At 56.5% G+C, this 18,960-nt stretch overlaps 1 protein-coding gene across 1 annotated transcript; it reads left to right on the forward strand.

Moving 5' to 3' along the window:
- Window positions 1-396: 396 nt before the first annotated feature.
- JPT2 (Jupiter microtubule associated homolog 2) lies at window positions 397-15,557 on the forward strand. The gene is made up of 5 exons (XM_029949602.1): window positions 397-481; window positions 5,189-5,337; window positions 9,238-9,380; window positions 12,166-12,214; window positions 13,005-15,557. The coding sequence occupies exons 1-5, from the start codon at window positions 438-440 to the stop codon at window positions 13,190-13,192; spliced, it is 573 nt and encodes a 190-aa protein (XP_029805462.1). The 5' UTR covers window positions 397-437; the 3' UTR covers window positions 13,193-15,557.
- Window positions 15,558-18,960: the final 3,403 nt, after the last annotated feature.

The following is an 18,960-nucleotide window of genomic DNA, read 5'->3' on the forward strand; positions in this document are numbered from 1 at the left end:
TGAGCCTCGTCTCCTTCGCGCGCTCTCTGAGTGATTCTCTGCAGCCTGGCTGGTGCGCACACGCGGCGCAGCCCGCGGCGCTCGGCCGGAGGCGCTTCTGGCGGGTGCGCGTCCTGCGCCTGCGCAGGGGGATCGGGCGGTCCTGGCGTCCGCCTCGGTTGGCGCTGCGTCCCGCCCCTGCCGTCCTGCTGTCCAATGTTGGCGCCTGGTGCCTGAGCGGCACCTGCTCTCACCAATCGGCTGCGAGCGCGGCGCCGGCCTCGTCCAGCGCCTGTCCCGGCGGGGCGGGGCGGGGGCGAGGCCAGGCGCCGCGACTGGCTTCGGCAGCGTGACTGGCATGGGCGTCATCTAATGGGCGCCGGTGGGCGGGCCTCGCATGCGTGGGGCCGGGCGGGAACCACGGCACGGCGGGCGAGGAGGTGCCGGGCGGCGGAGACATGTTCCAGGCCCCGGAGAGCGACGGCGGCCGGGCTGGATCCAGGTGCGTGGCGGGGTGCGGGTGACGGGTGGCCTCACAGAGCCGCGGCCCCCTCTTCCCCTTCCGAGAGGCGGGCGCTCACGCCTAACGCGGTCCTAGCGACCGGCAGGGTCTCGGCGGAAGGCCCGAGGCGCGCCGCCCCGCGCTTCTCATCTAGGGCCCGCGTTCCCTTCCGTGTCCTGCGCGCCCGGGGCCGCGGGCCGAGCGGTGTGCCGCCCCGGGGCCATACAAGTGCGTGCGGGGACCCGCCCTCCCGGGCCCCGTGCTAGCCCCGGTGCACGGTGGACGGGGCCGAGGGTTGGGGGTCACCGTGCTGGGTGCCCTCCGGGATCCCGCAGTCCCATGGGGCCGGACGCCGCCCTCCCCTATTCCCGCAGCCCCGTGAGCCCGGGCACTGCCCTCCTTTAATGTCGGAAATCCGTGCAACGGGGCACTACCTTCCCCGACCCCGAAGTCCTGTGGGGCGTGGTACTGTCCTCCCTTCATCCCGCAGCCCCGCGGGGCCAGGCAATGCCTTCCCCGAATCCCTGGCCCATGGAACCAGGTGCTGCCCTTTCCTGACCCCAGGGCCTTCTGGGGCCAGGTGCCGTTCTTCCTTCATCACGTAGCCCTGTGGATCCGGGCGCCGCCCTCCCCCGGTCCCAGGGCCTCGTGGGGCCAGGCGCCGCCCTCCCCCGGTCCCAGGGCCTCGTGGGGCCAGGCGCTGCCCTCCCCTGACCGTATAGCTTGGGAGGCAGGCGGTGTCGTCCCTGCCTTGCTAATAGAAGCAAACATCTGTTAAGTTTCTAACTGGCCTTTAACATTCAGGAACACACGCAGCAAGCTTTCTTTTTAGTTTATGAGCCCTGTGTGGGTATCGGAAGTCACATAAAGTACAATTGCCAGAGCTAGGGAGGAGGTCTGTCTTGGCACTGGGGCACCCAGCCTGCGTTGTGCAGTCGGGGGTTGTAGGTGTCCCCGAGTTTTCCTTACTGTGAGCCTCTCTGTGCCCCAGCCTTGACCTAAAAGTAGAAAAGAACGTGTGCGAGTCACAGCCGTTGAGATGAGTGCAGTGTAAGGGCCCGTAAGAGAACTGCTTTGATTTGCCGAAACCCTGTGCGTCCAGGGGGAGTTGGGGCAGTGATCGGTTCTACACCTAACCGGGCCGTGAGTCACCAATGCAGCCACACACGTCTGCATCTGGACTGGTGGGGCCAGCGGTGCGCCCCGCAGTGCCCAGCATGCATCCAGGCCCTGGTGCTCAGTAACCCCGGGGAGCATCGCATGTGCCTGCTGGGCGGGGGGCCTTCTAGCACTTTCTCGCTTGTGCCCTTTGGGTCTGTCCCCCATTGCGCACCTGGCCTGGCACTGGGTGCCCGGTGAACACCCGAGGGTGATGTCCTCTTGGCCTCTGCTCTGAAGTCACGCTCCTCACTTGCTGGGGGGACCCGCTTTGAAGAGGGTATTATGAAAAGGAGAAAACTTTTTTTTTTTTGAGGCCGTTGAAGAAGGAAACACAGTCTTCTTGGTTGATTCAAAGTGGTTGGAAGCTGCTGCTGGGATCAGTCAGAAGCTCTGGGTTTCGGCAGTCGCGTTGAAGGGATTGATTAGCCGGACGGTCCCTGAAAGGCTCACGTTTTATTTGGCTGTTGAGGGAGGGAGTCAGGTGGTGGGTGCAAGACCACCCGGTCGGGATTTCCTCTCTGAAGACCCTGCATCTGTCTCCCTGCTCACGGGCCGTCTGGTGTTACCGGGTTTGAACGGCACCAGCGTCACGCTTCAGCCATCGTGAGTCTGAGGCCGTGCATTTAGGCTGTAAACTTGGTTCGTGAAGTCTCTTCTCTTTACTGCTTCTCTCCAAGCCTGACCAGTCCCCGGCAGCTTTTCTGAAGCCCAGACACGAGCTCTCCGAGGGAGGGTCCGGGACACGGGTACCTGCCTCCGCTGGTACCATCGTCCCCTTGAGCCTTGTCTGTGGCTTTTCTCTGTCACATGGCCTGTAGCTCCTCTTGTGTACTTGAATGCCTTTGTTGGGATATATATTCAGGGGCGTGACGATGGAAAACAGTCATCGGATCGTGCCCCCGCTTTGAGTTCTGAGCTGGCCAGTACTGCCACCTGCTTCGCTGCAGTCAGTGTCCTACCAATAGCTGCCCTTGACCGTGAGCCTGCTGGAGGCCACACGGGGCCTCTGCTGTGGGTGCTGTTTTCATCAGAATAACCTCTTCTGCTCTCAGTCCCCTTACTTGAGATCCTGCTGGGCAGCCCCTTGGCCTGCAGGACTGCTTCGCTGCTGCGAGGCCTGGTGCCCACCCCGGGCCTTTGTGGCGAAGGTGTCGCGTCCCAGGTAGCGGGGCCGCGCTTCCTCCACCGAGACCTTAAGTTCCAGTGAGCCCCGGCGCCCCTGTGGCGTCACTGATCGGAACACTAGAGCCCCCTGCGCAGGGGGTGGCGCAGGCCCCACGGGGCAGAGGGGACCGCGGGGGTCCAGGGCTGTGGAGAGCGTCCTGAAGAGCCCTGACTCAGGATGAGTCCACTTCAGATGACAGCGGGACCTGGGGGGTTGGAAGAAGAGCCACGTTTCAAATCAGTCCCTTCAGCAGGGATTGTAAGTCAGCAGGAGGTTGGTGATAAATTCAGTTCAGTCTGGAAGATTGCAGACCCCACCCCCGTTCGGCAGCGAGGCGGCTGTAGGGACTGGCTGTGTGGTCTCTCAATGGGAGTACAAGTCCGACGGCCTTACAGTGGTCAGGTAGTAGGTGACCTGAGGCCTTATGAAGAGACTTTTCTTTTTTTTTAAGTTTATTTATTTTGAGAGAGTGCATGTACAGGAAGGGGAGACAGAAGCCCAAGCAGGCTCTGCCCGACCTTATTAAGACCTTTCTACTTTAAGTCTGATTATTGGGGTTTTTTTCCTTGGGTTTTTTTTTTTTTTTTTAAATTTCAGATTCCCAGATGGAAGTATCGTTTTCCTTTGAGAAGTCATTAGGGAAGTACTAACTGCTGAATAGGCCTGCCCTTGTGCATCCTCCGAGGCAGCCAGGGGCCGAGCACAGGCACCGTGGGGAAGCCCTGCCGGCGCACGGTGGCTTGCCCGCAGCGTCCGGCCCGGCCCCGGTCCTGCTTTTCTGCCGGAGAGAGTCTGAGAACTCCTTTCACTTTGAATTATAGTCAATGGTCAGCTCCCTTTCTAGCTCTTTTTTAAAAAAAGGTTTTTAATGTTTATTTTGGAGAGACAAGAGTAGGAGTAGAGGAGGGGCAGAAGGAGGGGGGAGGGAGGGAGAGAGAGAGAGAGACACACACACACACAGAATCTGAAGCAGGCTCTAGGCTCTGAGCCGTCAGCACAGAGCCCGACACGGGGCTTGAACCCACGAACTGCAAGATCATGACCTGAGCCCAAGTCGGACGCTCAACTGACGGAGCCACCCAGGCGCCCCTCCCTTTCTAGTTTTTTTAAGGAAGCAAAAAACATTTTAAATATCACGTTCTTTTTGTGACCTAAGTCACGCATAGTGCCTGCAGAGCCTCACGCCTTTTGTGTGGCGTCTGACTCTGCGTTTCCTTCGATTTCCCCGTGTCTGAATGCAGTCTTGTTGATCAGGACTAGTGACTGCACACGGGCCGCTCGCCGGCTTCAAAGTCCATTTCAGTAGTGCCTCCTCACCTTTAAAATGCAATTTAAGAATGCCTCTAGGTGTTCTGAAAAGATGGGCGGGAACTCACGTGGGACTGTCCAGCTGACGCGGGTTGCAGCTCTGGGGGGTCCGGCAGGGCTTCGAGAACATTTTGTAATTCTTCACTTGCTGCAGTAAAAAGCGACTCGAGGTCCCTGGCTTCCCCGGCGTCAGTGCTCCCTTTCAGCCTCCAAATGATGCAGGACGTGTTCTCACCAGTCGAGACTTGGGGTGGGTGCTGCCGGCGGTGCCGTGTGCTGTGACGTGGGTGGCGGTGCTCAGGGTGTGTCCTCTGACCTCTCTGATGGCATTTTGTTGGTTTTACACGACTCAGGACCGGAGATGGTTTCCCTGGTATCAATCCTGACCCTTTTTTCTAGAGGCCTTTAGCTGAGTGAGGGGGGTTAGTTGCCTGCGCTTGCGTCCGGGGTGCCCCTCCCCAGGTGGCCTTCCCTGTGATCTCTCTCTGGCTCTGCTGCACCGTCTGTGGACAGAATGCCTGCCTTAGAGGCCGTTGCTGTACGTGGTCCTGGGAACAGTGCGTGGAAATAGTAAGTGCTTGGCAGGCGTAAGCTGCAGTATTAAACACTGCTGAATGTGTCGATGGCATTAAATTTTTAATCTTTTTCACTTAATTTTTAAGTAATTTCTACAATCTCTACCCTTGACATGGGGCTCGAACTAAGACCCTGAGATCCAGAGTCGCACCCCCCGCCGACTGAGCCAGCCAGGCACCCTCACTGTGTGCGTAGTATTAAACGCTATTGTGTACTAATTAAGATGAGCATTAAACTCTACTGAAGTTGCCACTTGTGTTAGGGAAATTAATTTTACTTATCAGAGGGTCACGAGAGTAATCTCCAAGCGTGCCATTTCTGGAGGGTTCTTGGCATAAGCAAGAGCGACAACGGAAGCTTGAAGGGTGGCTGGCTGTGGACGCATCAGACCAGTGCTCAGTACCTGTGACCTTTCTCGGGCGTCAGAAGGCGCACCCCACGCCGCCCGGACGGGGACGGGCGGGGCCGTCAGGGACTCACACCCGCTCTGCTTGTAGGGCCATGAAGCCCCCGGGAGGAGAGGCCAGCGATCTTTCCGGAAGTCCCGAAGCAGCTGCTCCGTCCAGCAGGCCCAACAGGATGGCATCTAATATTTTTGGACCCACTGAAGAGCCTCAGAACCTACCGAAGAGGACCAACCCCCCAGGTAGGGCCTTCGGGGGCCGTTAGTCTTCGGCCTCTGCCTGCTCTGTTCTCTGTTGCTCGATGGGTAACATTTCTTATGTGTTCACTTTGACCAGCTCTCGTGCTTTCTGGCACCGGCTGTCCCGTGCCGTCCGAGTTCCAGAATGCAAGGCCGGTCTTGTCCTGACTTCTGCTGTCTGTCTGAAGGAGGCTCAGTCATTCTTGAACCCTCCTTCCTCTGTGCACAGACCCTGACTGCGTCCAGGCGCTGAGGATTCAAAGCAGATGAAAGGACTCTGGGGCCCACCGGGGAGGCTCTCCTCGCCGTTCGAAGGGCCCCTTTTGATTCCAGAAATCATCAGGATTTACATTTTAGACATTTTCCTTAGGGAGAATATTTATATAACAGATAGATAGGTATTTTTTGTTTATTTTGGAGAGAGAGCGCAAGTAGGGGAGGGGCAGAGAGAGAATCCCAAGCAGGCTCCACCCCTTCAGGGCAGAGCCTGATGCAGCCTTGAACTCATGAACCATGAGGTCATGACCTGAGCCACCAGGCGCCCTGCGGGAGAAGAGTTTAATCAGATTATCTGTGGGACGACGCTCTAAGAAGGATGACTCAGTCCGTTTAAGTCCCTAGGCCTGTCCCCGCTTCCAGGGCTCCGGCGAGGAGGTCTTAGGAACTGCTCTTTGGCTGACAGACTGTGTGGCCCAGTGGCCGACCTGTGTCCTCCGGGGACACCAGGGTTTGCTCCATCGGTACAGGTGTGGACGGCCAGACACAGGGTCAGGATTGTAGTCAGATGATGGACGCGGCAGAAGCAAGGCTAGACCTGCCCCCGCCCTGCCGCCCCCCTGCGGCGCCCCTGCGGCCCCCCCTGCGGCACGTGTCTCCTGACCAGAGCCCAGAAGAGCGCTGGGGGGGGTGGCTGGTTGTGTTCTGGGGAGGGTAGCGGTGCGGCCCAGAGGCAGGTGGGTCTGCGAAGCGAGCGGCACTGTCTGTGTCCGGCTTACTGCGCGGCCGGCGCCATCACCTAAGGCGCCCGTGTGTCCGTGGCTGAAGCCGGACGCTCAGCCGACTGAGCCGCGCAGGCGCCCCTTGTCATCCTCTTCTAACAACGGGGCCGAGTGTTTCCAGGGACTGTGGTCAGTGCTTGTGTGTATTGGTCGGCTGTCTCTCCACCCCTGGGTGGGGGGTGGGGGTGGGGGTGCTTCACAGAGAGGGAAACGGGCTCGGGAGGCTCACTCCCGCACCCGGACCTCGCACTAGACGGCGGCGGAGCTGGCCCTCGGATCGCCGGCTGCGGGGCTCCAGGGCTGGTGCTTCCCCTTCCCACGTGGGAAAGGCTTCGGGAGAAGTGTCTAGAAGCAGAACCGCAGGATCGGTTCAGCATTGCCCCCGCCGTCCGCCACCCTGTGCACCACATGGCTGCCCGCTCGGCCGCACCACGTGTGTCCTTTGCACCTCGATTCTTGAAAAAGCATACCTTGAATTTATCTTTCTTCGGTTGTGAGTGAGCTGAGTGCCTTTCCCTTCTTCAAAGCTGAATACGAATTCACTCCCGGGCGAGACGCTGGCTGACAGACGCGGAGGGGACCCCGCCTCTGAAGGCGCCGACATGGCGTGTGGGCGGGGCGTGCACACAGTAGGCACCCGGCGGCGGCGCTGCGCTGCGCTGTGGTCTCCAGGACACTCAGGCGTGTGCCAGCCTGGGCTGGGGGGCCGCGGGGTCCTGGGAGCCGGCCGTGCTGTGTGCGCTCCGGGTGGCAGTTACCTGGGGGCTTGCTTCCTCGTTATTGGTGAGATTTACGTCCTAGTAACTTTTCGGTTACGTTTTATAACTTTAAGGAATTGGGGGAGGGGCACTGGGGTGGCTCAGTCGGTTGAGCATCCAACTTCAGTTCAGGTCCTGATTTAGCAGGCTGTGAGTTCGAGCCCCACGTCAGGCTCTGTGCTGACAGAGCCTGCTTCAGATCCTCTGTCTCCCTCTCTCTCTGCCCCTCTGCCACTCATGCTCTCTCAAAAAAATAAAATAAAATAAAATAGTAAACAGAAGGTTTTTTTCTTAATGATCAGTGTTTAGCCAAAACCCTCAAATGGACTTACTTTTGTTTTCCTTTTAGAGAGATCTAGTGCCTGCGTGCAAGTGGGGGAGGGGCAGCGAGAGAGGGAGACAGGATCCTAGGCAGGCTCCTCGCCCAGAGCGGGGCTCAGTCTCACAACCGTGAGATTGTGACCTGGGCCCAGTGCTTAACCAACCAAGCCCCGCAGGTGCCCCCAAATCGAGTTACTGTTCTGTTCTGTTCCTTTAAGAAGCTGAGTGCACAGTTTTCAAAGAGTTTCACGAAGCCTTTGTAGCGTAACCAGAAACCCCGTGGCACAGTGTCTGGGATCGCTGAGGCCCGTGCGCCGGGCCCACTCTGCCCCTCGGCTGGCACTGAGTCTCGTCCACCAGCTGCCCCAGGCCGGTCCCCTCGTTACCTGTCGCCTCCTCCAGACTCAGTTGGCACGTGGCTGTGCAGGGGTGCCCCCCGCGGCCTGGCGTGCTCTCCCGCCCTGGGACACTGGCCGCCCAGCGGCCGCTCTGGGTCACCGTGCACTGTGAGTGGGAGGCTGCCCCTGGGGGGCCCGCGGGGAGCCGATCGCCCAGGACACCCCAGCGCCTCTCACAGCCAGGCAGGGACTGCTCCCCACGGGGTTTCGTGAGGACGGTGAGGAAGCTCAGCGCCGTGAACAGTGACGTGACACGCTGTCGTGAGCCCTGCACCCCATCCGTCCCGTGTCCTGTGTGCACGCAGCCCCCGTGGGCGGGCGGGGGGGCGGGACGTGGAGTGACCGCTTTGTTCAGATGCAAGGGAAGATGCTCTGTGTAGACTGTCACGCGCCTGTCGTCGCTGAGTGCCACACACACCAGGAGATGGCGTGTTACCGGTGCGCAGACAGCACAGCGACTACACCGGGCAGTTGTGTCCTGGCGTCGTTCTAAGCACGTGATAGCTGAGCTCCAGTGAGGCACTGAATCCGCTCACAGCGCCGTGAGCAAGGTCCTTTCATCCTGCCGTCGAGGATTGGCGGCCACAGAAAGGCCGAGTAATTTGTGTGTGGTCATCTAGCTCCTTAGTGGAATGCGTCTTTCTGCTCGTAAGACTGTAACTCCCTGGTGCACGAGGGCCGTGACTGTGACGCCCCCCCCCCCCCATCCGCACAGCTCCCTGCGGGGAGGAGCTGGCATCTGCCCAGGGAAGAGCCGGCCAGCTGGCACCTCGTGGCAGCGTCTCTCGGCCTCACGGAGGCTCCTGGGCGTAGACTTTGGTGTCCAGCCAGAGTCTTCAGCTTGTGAGAAGTTAGGCAGTAGATGGGTGACCTCATCACGGCTCATCAGGTCACGTACTGCGCTGCAGGCTGCTACGTGTCCGTGATTTGCTGACCTCCCCAGTTGTCACCGGGAGTGCCAGCCAGAATGAGGTCAGAAGACTGATCCGTGTTATTTTCCAGATTACAGGTTTGCCTTGAATATGACGTGTTGTTAAATTCATTTGTCTGTCTGACCTAAGAACGTAACAGCTACTTGCTTTTAACACAAAGAACCTCTCGTGGGTTTAGTGAAGAAGATTGTTCAACAGATAACATGACAAGTTCAAAGTTAGGGAATTTCTAGACGGGAAATGGAATTTTATGTCATCTTACTCTCTTCCCTCTGGAGCCCAGCTCAGCGTCCAGAAATGAACGTTCCAGCAGGCCCCCAATAAAGGGATTGGGTTTGACATCGGTCTTTGGGGATCCGGTCCCCCCATCCTTGTTGACGTGAACTAGGGTCTGGTGTTGGGGTGCCCCAAGGAGGGGAGGTCTGGGAAGTAACGAACATGGAGGGTGGGACCGCATGGATGTTGGGGTGCTCACTGCCATGTCACGTTCCTACAGGGGGCAAAGGAAGCGGTATCTTTGACGAGTCCACGCCTGTGCAGACGCGACAGCGTTTGAACCCGCCTGGCGGAAAGACCAGCGATATCTTTGGGTCCCCGGTTGCCGCTACGTCACCGTCGGCACATCCAAACAAACCCAAGGTATGGGCTGCAATCGGGCAGCACACGTGAAAGTCAGAAAAACAGAAAGGCTGTGAGGCAGGCGTGTGGGATGAGGACGAGGCGTGGCGGCCGCCGCTGGTTTTCCTGAGGGGCCCCGAGTCCCCGGGGGGCGCGCAGCCTGGCGATGACCGAAGGCTGGGGAAGCCGGGCCCCGTGCGCCCGTGGCCGGCCGCGCTTCCCTGCAGTCCCCGTGCTCACAGGAGCCCGGCAGCCGTTGGCTGAAACCTCCCCGGTGCCGAGAGGTCAAGGGCTCCTCCTCGTCCTGGTCAGAGTCTGATTTGTTGCTTGGAGAACGCCGGAGGCCAGATGCAGCCTCTGCCGGCATTTCCACGGGAGCCGCGCCTCGGGGTGGCTGCTCTGGAGGCGGGTTTCCGGTCCGGGAGCCCTCGACCAGGAGTGAAAAGGAATCGTGGAATTCACATATCACCATTTTGCCAACTTGTAATGAAACTGGATCTCGGTGATGCCGACATCACAAAATGAGACAACCGGAAGCGACGGCCTTTCCTTTTGCTGGAACACCATAGACCACCTTTGAATTATCATAAAAAAATCGAGCCCGAATCAGACCAAACCTCATGGTAATTGACACCACAGGGATTCAGTGAGAGTGATGCAAAATAGAAGGCTCTACACAGCAGGCACTAGAGGCCGGTCAGTGATCCTGATGACTGAAGAGACTGAAGATGACAATCCTGGGACATCCAACCCTCGACTTCTGTTCAGGTCATGATCTCATGGTTCTGGAGTTCAAGCCCCACAGCAGGCTCCTCGCTGACAGTGCGGATCCGGCGTGGGATTCTCTCACTCCCCCTCTCTCTGTGTCCTCCCCCGCAGGTAAATCAACAGTAAAAAATAAAACAGTTCCTATCAAAGTCCCAACCATATTGTTTGGTTTGGTTTTACCTTTTTTTTTTTTTTTTGAACAAAAGGGAAAGACCTATCCTAAAACTCACAGGAGTCTCAAGCGACCCGGAATAGCCTGACAGCTTGACAGGGAACAAAGTTGGAGGACCCTGGCCTCCCCAGTCTCAGAACTCAGTTCCCTCTTTGGTTTGTCCACACAGTGCGGTGCTGGCATAGGGACCTTTAAGTAATTTGCCCCCAATGTGGGACTTGAATTCATGACCGCGACCCCCAGAGCCGCACACTCTGCAGACTGAGCCGGCCGGGCGCCCGACACGCGGTCTTGGCGTGGTTTTGACGGTAGTTTCATAAACGTGACACCGAGAGACAGACAACAACATTTAAAATAATACATTGGATTTCATTAAAATGTAAAACTTCAGGGGTGCCTGGCCGGCTCAGTCAGTAGAACGTGTGACTCTTGATTTCAGGGTCATGAGTTCAGGCCTCACGTGGGGTGTAGAGATTACTTTAAAATATTTAAAACAATTTTTTTTTAAATTTAGGTGCATCAAAAGACACTATTAAGAGAATGAAAAGACAATCCACAGAGCACAGAGCGGGAGAGATCGTTTGCAAATCCTATTACCAGATAACAGTTTACTCTTGGGAATATATAAAGAACTTCCAAAACCCAGCAACAAAAAGACAATCTGATGCAAAAATGGGCAAAGGACTTGGTCGTTTCCCCCAAGGAAGACATATAAATAAGCACATAAAAAGATGCTCCACAGGGGCACCCTGGTGACTCAGTTGGTTAGGCATCCGACTCTTGACCTTGGCTCAAGTCATGATCTCATGGTTTGTGATATCAAGGTCCACGTTAGGCTGTGTGCTAGCGCAGATCCTGCTTGGGATTTTCTTTCTCTCTCTCTCTCTCCCTCTCCCTCTCCCTCTCCCTCTCTCCCTCCCTCCCTCTCTCCCTCCCTCCCCCCCCCCCCCCCCCCCCCCCCCCCCCCCCCCCCCCCCCCCCCCTCCCCCTCCCCCCCCTCGCACTGCATGTGAGCTCTCTCTCAAAATAAATTGGGGGTGGGAAAAAGACGGTCACCATTCTTTGATGTTAGGGATAAATGCAAATCAGAATCACAGCGAAACCACTCCGCACCCATTCGAGGAATATTGGCACCAAAACTGGAACAGACCGCATGTTGGAGAGGATGTGGAGCGACGCGGGCAGTTGGGCGTGGTCTGAAATAGCCCGGAATTTACCGTGTGATCCGGTTATTTCACTCGGGTATGTGTGCACCCCGAGTTCGGAGAACAGGAACTCGAGCAGACAACGTGTCCAGCTGTTCTGCTGGCAGCATTGTTCGCAGTAGCCGGAAGGTGGGGCCCGCCAGCGGCTGGCAGTGGCCGAATGGATACGCAGGATGTGCTGCACACGTGCCGCCGGAGGCCACCCGGCCACGAAAACGAGTAAAGACACACTCGGCGACGTGGCTGAACCGTGAACGGCCACGCTGACGCTTTAGTAGTCCACTTGGTGTTCGGCGGGTGAGGAGTCCGTTAGGTTTTGCAGCTGTGACCGTGTTACCGTGGTTACAGGTTTTCTCAGATGCTGTTTTTAAGAGCCACTTAATTGGAATGTTTGTGGGTAATCCCTGAAATATCTGGGATTTGCTTTAAAACAGTCCCACGAGGGGTGGAGGGCTTGCGGTCGGAAGTGTGTGCTGAGCGCTGGTCGGCGGGGAGCGTCGGCGTCGCTGCAGCAGGTCGTGGGCCTCGTGTCCCTGTCCGAGGCTAACATTCTCCACGATGAGGACACTTCGAAAGCCATCTGTGCCCTGGCTCTCCTTGGCACGGGCAGGTGGGTGAAATGTGCCGGATCAGGTGCTGACCGGGGCCTTGTGTGTTGCAGGACCACGTGCTCCTGTGTGAAGGGGAAGACCCGACCTCGGCGCCCAGAGGTGAGCTGCTGTCTCCACCCTCCCCCGGGCGCTCGCCCTGGGGGCCCGAGGGGGAGTGCCGTGCGCCCCTTTAGCCCGCCGACCAAAGCAGGTGTGGGCTTGTTTGTAGCTCCGAGGACGTGCAGTACTTGAAGAAAGCCCAGGGAGGGAGCGCAGTTATTTCGGGGGAACACTTACCAATGGGTCGCCATGGGCCTTTCCTCACTTCTTGTCATTGGTGGTCAGCCTGGGTCTAAGACCGGGGGGCCCCTTCTGGAAGCCGATCTCGGGTAGTGAAGGGCGGGGACCTGGAGCCTGTAGTGAGGCTGTGGCCAGGGGCGTGCAGGCAGCACTGGGGCAGAAGGGAAGGGCACCAGGCAGAGCGAGACGGGGCGAGACGGGGGGCCGTGAGGTTAGGTTAGGGAGCCCGCTGGCAGGCGCAGTGCCGGGCTCCGAGCCGCGCCTCGCCCTCCCCGCTGACTGTGCAGTGGGCCAGCGCCCCCCACATCTGCGAAGGCTGAGTCCGAGCGTCCGTAGCCTGTTCCCCTGCCGGGTCCCTCTCTTCCTCCTCAGGATCAAGTTGAGAACGTTTGTTATTTGTTCTTGAGGTGGAAACAAGGAGAAGCGGGTCCAAAGAGCAGCGTAGAGAAATTACCTTATTTAGGGCTTGATCAGGGAGTTGGTGTGAAGCCCCGGTCCCTGAAGGCCTCTGCTAATCAGCTTGGGGCAAGTGCTCCTTATGGGCCAGGCTTTCTGTGCAGGGAGCTCGCGGGTCTGGCTAACGGGATGGCATGCTGACTCTGTCCCCCAGCTGCAGCGAGCACCGCGCCGGGAGACGAGCTGGGGCAGAAGGGCAGCCCTGGAGACGCAGGCCGCACCCAGCAACCCGTGCCCATGCCCACAGCTGACAGCCATGAGCCCAGGTTGGGCCCGCGCCCGCGTTCTCACAACAAAGTCCTGAACCCGCCTGGAGGCAAATCCAGTATCTCCTTCTACTAAGAGGGGCTGCTGCTTCCCTTGTAGCCAGACAAAACACCGGAGAGATAGGATTTCAAATACTATAGTTTCTTTTAGCCCAAAGGAGCCGGGTGGGGAGAGGGTCTGTTGTGTATCTGAAGCCGCACCTCGGGCACCGTGGCCATCCCAGAGCCGCGGAGGACCTCAGCCTCCAGACTGCCAGGACACCAGTCTTGGTCGGTAGAAAACGGGACTCACTCGTAACTGCAGATGTGATGGGACTCTGTGAGGGGTGCGGCATGGGGTCCCCACGGCCTTGCGGCACTGGCGCTCTGCTGGCCGACCGGGGGTCCGGGGATCACTAACACCGTAGCAGAGTTTAAATTTATAGCCTTGGCAAGAAAATAAAAACCCCGTGGGTGCTGCGGTGGGAAAGAGGAGCGAGGCGTGAGCCAGAACACTGCTGGCGGGGATGGGGGAGGGGCGCCTCTGGCCAGCTGGCCCCTCAGACCCTTGCCCCCTTCCCCGAAGGGTGGTTCCGGTCCCCAGGACTCCCGCCGAGGGCCGTGAGCCCCAGCGTGTGGCCCCACACGTGTCCCGATGCACGCCAGTTGCTTGTGCTCGGCAGCTGTCCTCAGAAACCAGAAAGTCGTGATGAGTCGCGCACTTTTATGGCCGGATTTTGAGGTGCTCCGTTTCTGCCATCCAGATGCTTGGCCAGATCTTTCATGCACAGGCTGGCTTCACTGTGAATCGTCCCCTCTTCCTCCGTGGCCTCCGTTCTAGGTCCGTGCCCATCACCAGCCATGCGGACAGACCCCTTCTCCAGTCCGTTCTTCCTGCTGGCGAGGCCCCCTGACTTCTGCAGCTTTAAGCCTGTCCACATGCATCTTTATTCCCATGGGCGGTGGGAGGAAGCAATGCCCCTGAGCCTTGGGGTTCTTGGGTTTGAATCTTTAATGGTGTCTAGAGAGCTATCATCAAATCCCAGCTTTACGGAAGTCCCTCTTGACTCCGATCTGCTCGTGACACCTTTCTAGGAAAAAGTCAGTTGCTCAGGTACAGCAAAGAGGAAGCAAAGTTTGCTTAGCTGCTCTTTATAAAGCTTTGCACAGCTTCTGACCGTATCCAGTTTCCAGAAGAGACCAGGAGACCTTGGGCCAGAAGATGAAGTAGTTTGATAGTGTGAAGTCTCAACTGGCCAGTTCTGACAGAACGGGCTGGCCAGAGTCCTGTCGCTCTGATCTGTCGGGCGGCGGTTTCTCCCACTTGCCCCACAGGGCTACATTCTCGTTTCTTCGCTCACTCACGTCGGACCAACAGCTCGCAGGGGACGGGGTTTGGGTTAGGGGTACCGATCGGTATGAGTGCCTACAAAGCCAATCCCATGTGCTAAAAACACCTGCATCGTTACCACAATGCAGAAAAGCAACACGCTGGGTTGTCGCACCCACTGTGGCCTAGACACCGAAGTGCCTCAGGAGCCACCTGCCGAGCTCCGCCGCGTACACCTGGCGCATGTGGCTTTGTCAACCAAAGACGGTTTCCCCCTCTCAGCTGCCCTGTGCACTCTGGAGCTGAGAACCCATTCCGTGCAACTCTCAAGTACTTCCTGTCTCCCCCCTTTAAGTGGTCATTTGTAGGACAGTTGTTTGGAGTTCAGAGCATCCCCCCATTAAAAAATGTCATAAATGGCGGTTAGGGTTTAAGCCCAAACACACTAACTGGCTTAACACAATGTTCTCATGGTGCAAGTGAACTACCGTTTATGACTATGTCTTGTGCTTCTTAACATGCAAGAAAGAGGTTCGTGGATTCCAAGTTGGGTTGCCAGGAACCCTCATACTGTGGTGCTGGCCCCTGGGGCTCCACCCCTGCCCTCGCTGCCCAGCGAGGGGGACGATGAGGAGCGCTCCACCGCTGTCCCCCAGCAGGCATCTCCGGGGCGGATGGGGGTGGGGGGGATGGAGGCACCGCGGCGCTGCAGCAGGAGCCTCGTCGTGGGGACAGATGCCCTGCCTTCCCTCCCTGGGGCTGCAGAAATGGGTTTAGAGAGCCTGGTGGCCTGCTCGCTGGGAGGAGCAGGAGAGGCCTTTCTGCTCCGGTGAGCCAGTGGGGTGGCCATTTATATTCGGAAAATGCTCTGTACACTGAAGACCACCTTGTTTGGAAGACTCTAACTCAGCATCCTGTGTTCAACCTCTGAGCTGCATTGAGAAGTTAGTAGTCTGTTTTTATTAAGCCTTAAAACTTTTTTTATGTGCATTTGGTGCCAACTTTTTTCTAGAGCTGTGTCAAAAACCAGAAGTCTGTACTCAGATCACAAAGTAGTTTTGATAGGGGCATCTTGTTACAACGCAGGATCGGGTGTCCGTGTTGGATTAAACCTTGCAATCATGTACTCAAAGTCTTTGCGGCTCCTTTGTGCGCATGTCCACGTGTGCTCCCCACATCCGCTCCCCGACGCGCCTGGACCCTGCTCCTTCCCTTCAGGTGTTCTTTGCTGAAAGGGCTTGCCTCCCCCTGCTCCTTTAGCCCCCAGAGGATGCCCGTGTTAATCTTCTCAAAGGTTACGGATTTATACTTTTAAAATTTGGAAGCCAAAGACTTCACTTTGAGTATAATGGACAAGAATATGCCAGTGTTCTCTTGCATTTCTGTAAGTTACAGGTAATGATTGTTTCTTCTAACCATTTGTTTTCCTAACGAAATAACGGCATTGAACTTGCCTCTCGCGTGGGCTTTACAACTCAAGTAGCAGCTTGCTAATGAGTAGATGGGGTGCTGAGCTTTTAGTTTGCCAGTAGATTCAAGTCCTGTAAGGAAAGCACAGATTCACTCTCCCTTTTTTATGTTAGCTATTTTCAAATGTCCTGAAAGCAAACAATATCTATATGCATCACATGCACCTAGGGTGGTGAAACCCCTCAGACCACCTGCTTGAGCCCCCCGCCCCCACCCCGGGGGGCTGCCCACCAGCCTCCCTGCAGGACCAGAGCCAGCACCGGAACAGCACAGCAGAAGGACACTGACATTCGCCACCTGACGCCATCTGCGTTTGTTCACCTGAAAGCACGTTTGAGTACATTGCATGTCCCAAGACGTGCACTCGGTGCTGCCCCAGCTGTGGGCCAGCTCGGCCTGGAGGGCCAACCCCTGTGTCTCCGGGGGCTGGGCAGCAGCCTCGTCTGAAGTGACCGAGGCAACTCCATGTGTGTTATGGTGAGGGAGCGACCAACAGACATGTCTGCTTTCTTCAGAAGTGTGCTGGCTCAGGGCGCCTGGGGGCTCCGTCGGTTAAGCGGCCGACTTCAGATCCTGATCTCACGGTTCATGAGTTTGAGCCCCGTGTCCGGCTCTGTGCTGACAGCTTGGAGCCAGAGGCCTGCTTTGGATTCTGTGTCTCTCTCTCTCTGCCCCTCCCCAGCTCATACTCTGTCTCTCAAAAATAAAGAAATGTTAAAAAAAAAAAAATACTGGCTCTGTTGACGGAACTTTTCAAACATTGCAAGAATGTATATTCCTCCTGTGTTATCCAGGTCATTTCTTGTTATATCCTTAATCCTTAGCATTCTTGAAGAGCACGGGTGACATATTCCTGTTGTATGTTTTGACGATGAAGTGCCATCAAAATTCAGCATAGGAAGAATTGAGGAGGACATTACAGGGTCCAAGGTAGCTTTCTAGCAAATTAAAGTATTTTAAAGTTTCTAGTTAGATTCCAGTTAGTTACCATGCAGTGTACTACTAGTTTCAAGTGCACAGTTCAGTGATTGGGCACTTGGGTCCACTGTGCCAGCGCCAGGCTGAAGCAGGACATTGGAAACCCATGTACTCCCCTTACATTCTAGGGTCAAGATGTGCTGAGGGAAAAAAAGTTGGTATCCCAAATTAGCTTACAAATCTGAAAGGAAGTCTAGCTTAGGTCGCCCAAGTACACGAGTTGCATCCTAAAGTAAGCATCAGGAATTACCCAGCCGATCATCTTGCTAAAACTTTGTTTTGTTTTAGCCAATTTCAAGTAAATCTGCCCAATTATGTTACCAATAAAAACAAGTAACGTTGGTGGCCAATTGGCCTCAGTGGGGGCTGCCCTGTTGTGTATTTGGTATTTCAGGGGTTCAAAGGGGTAAGGCAGAGGTCGAACATTCCCCAAAACACTCATAAGCTTTTTTGTAACTTGCTCACCAAGAAATACTACACGTGTTTGTCCTGAGTCTCCATCTTGAGAATAAGCCTAACAATTCTATATTACACCCTTACTATACTGCTAGAATGAACTAAGCCCCCTTAATTGATTAGCTTAATAATGTTCACAACTTTCCTAGGAGGTTGGTAATATTTTTAGGCTCATTTTGGAAGTGAAACTTGGGATGACTGAGTCACTTAGCTAGCTAGCATCAAAATCCAGATAATCTGGAGGCACCTGGTGGCTCGGTTAAGCATCCGACTTCGGCTCAGGTCATGGTCTCACAGTTCATGAGTTCAAGCCCTGTGTCTGGTTCTGTGCTGACAGCTTGGAACCTGGAACCTGCTTCAGATTCTGTCTCCCTCTCTCTCTGCCCCTCTTCCACTTATGTTCTCTCAAAACAGTAAATGTTTTTTTTTAAAAAATCCAGATAATCTGGATCTGAGACAGAAATCTTAGTTTGTCTCCTAATGGGGTGGGTGGGCATCCATACAGAAAATTAGGTTGCAAGGGGGGAATTTGTGCAGTGGTATTCAGGACATCATCATCCACAGGAGAGTTCATTGATTTGGTGCCATCAATCAGGTCAGGATGAACTGATCTTGAAGCATTTCAGTAGGTAAGAGGCAGGGATGAGAGCATCTCTGTTCGGTTCAGCTATGACAAGTTTCGCTGCTGTTGTGTTTAATCAGAATTCCTACTACCTGTGTGGCCGTCAGGCTGAAGGTGTGAGTTGTGGGTTGATGGTGTCCTCAGATGCCAGGGAAAGCAAATGCAGATCCCTACGGAGCAACTCTAAATTCTGCCTTCAAAGTGTTTCCACAAAGATCCTAGTTCGGAAGGTAAGGGAGGAGCAGCCTGAGCGAGAGTCAAGCAAAACAACACACCACAGCATCAGATTAGCAAAGGCTGTAGATACTGTGATTAGGATAAAAAAAAAACTTACTAAAGAGATTTCATCCAAGCGGCTGGAGGCGGAGGAAAAAGAGCCTATCAACACAGAATGTAGGGTCTAGTAGGGCAAATGTAAAGGACAACTCCTGAAATTAAGAACCCAGTGGGTGATTACACACAGCTAACGCGAAGCCGGCGAGTCTGAGGAAGTTACAGAGACAACGCAGAACAGCGCAGCAGCCCGGGTGAAAGAGCTTATTCGGGGATTGGGGACGAGACGGGCAGCGTCACTTCGCTAGGACCCGGGCACAGGTGCGTGGACGCGCGCACGCGCGGAGCCCTGGGGCAGACAGCTCTGTGCCGCGGCCGCGCGGGGTGCCTGCTGCGGCCGCGGCGTGTACGACGCAGCGACCACGTATATAGATGCTCCTGCGACAGGGCGAGGTCACATTTAAAGTCGGGCCGGTGTCTTGGGAGCTTCGGGAACCCGCTGAGGGTGACGTGCGTTCGCGAATACCGGCTGTGACAAGCCAGACGGAAGTGCTCCCTGCCCCGCTGGGCGGAGCTTCCGTCCAGGGGGCGGGATACCTTACGTCACGTGCCCCGCGACCTCTAGTGGCGCAGCGGCGCGGGGCTCGGGCGGGACTTCCGGGCAGCAGGACTTCCGGCCGCTGACTGACGGGCGCAGCCCAGGCAGCGCAGCAGCAGCAGCAGCATCAGCAGCGGC

The sequence above is a fragment of the Suricata suricatta genome, chromosome 8 (genome assembly GCF_006229205.1).
Source record: "Suricata suricatta isolate VVHF042 chromosome 8, meerkat_22Aug2017_6uvM2_HiC, whole genome shotgun sequence".
NCBI classification, from domain to species: domain Eukaryota; kingdom Metazoa; phylum Chordata; class Mammalia; order Carnivora; family Herpestidae; genus Suricata; species Suricata suricatta.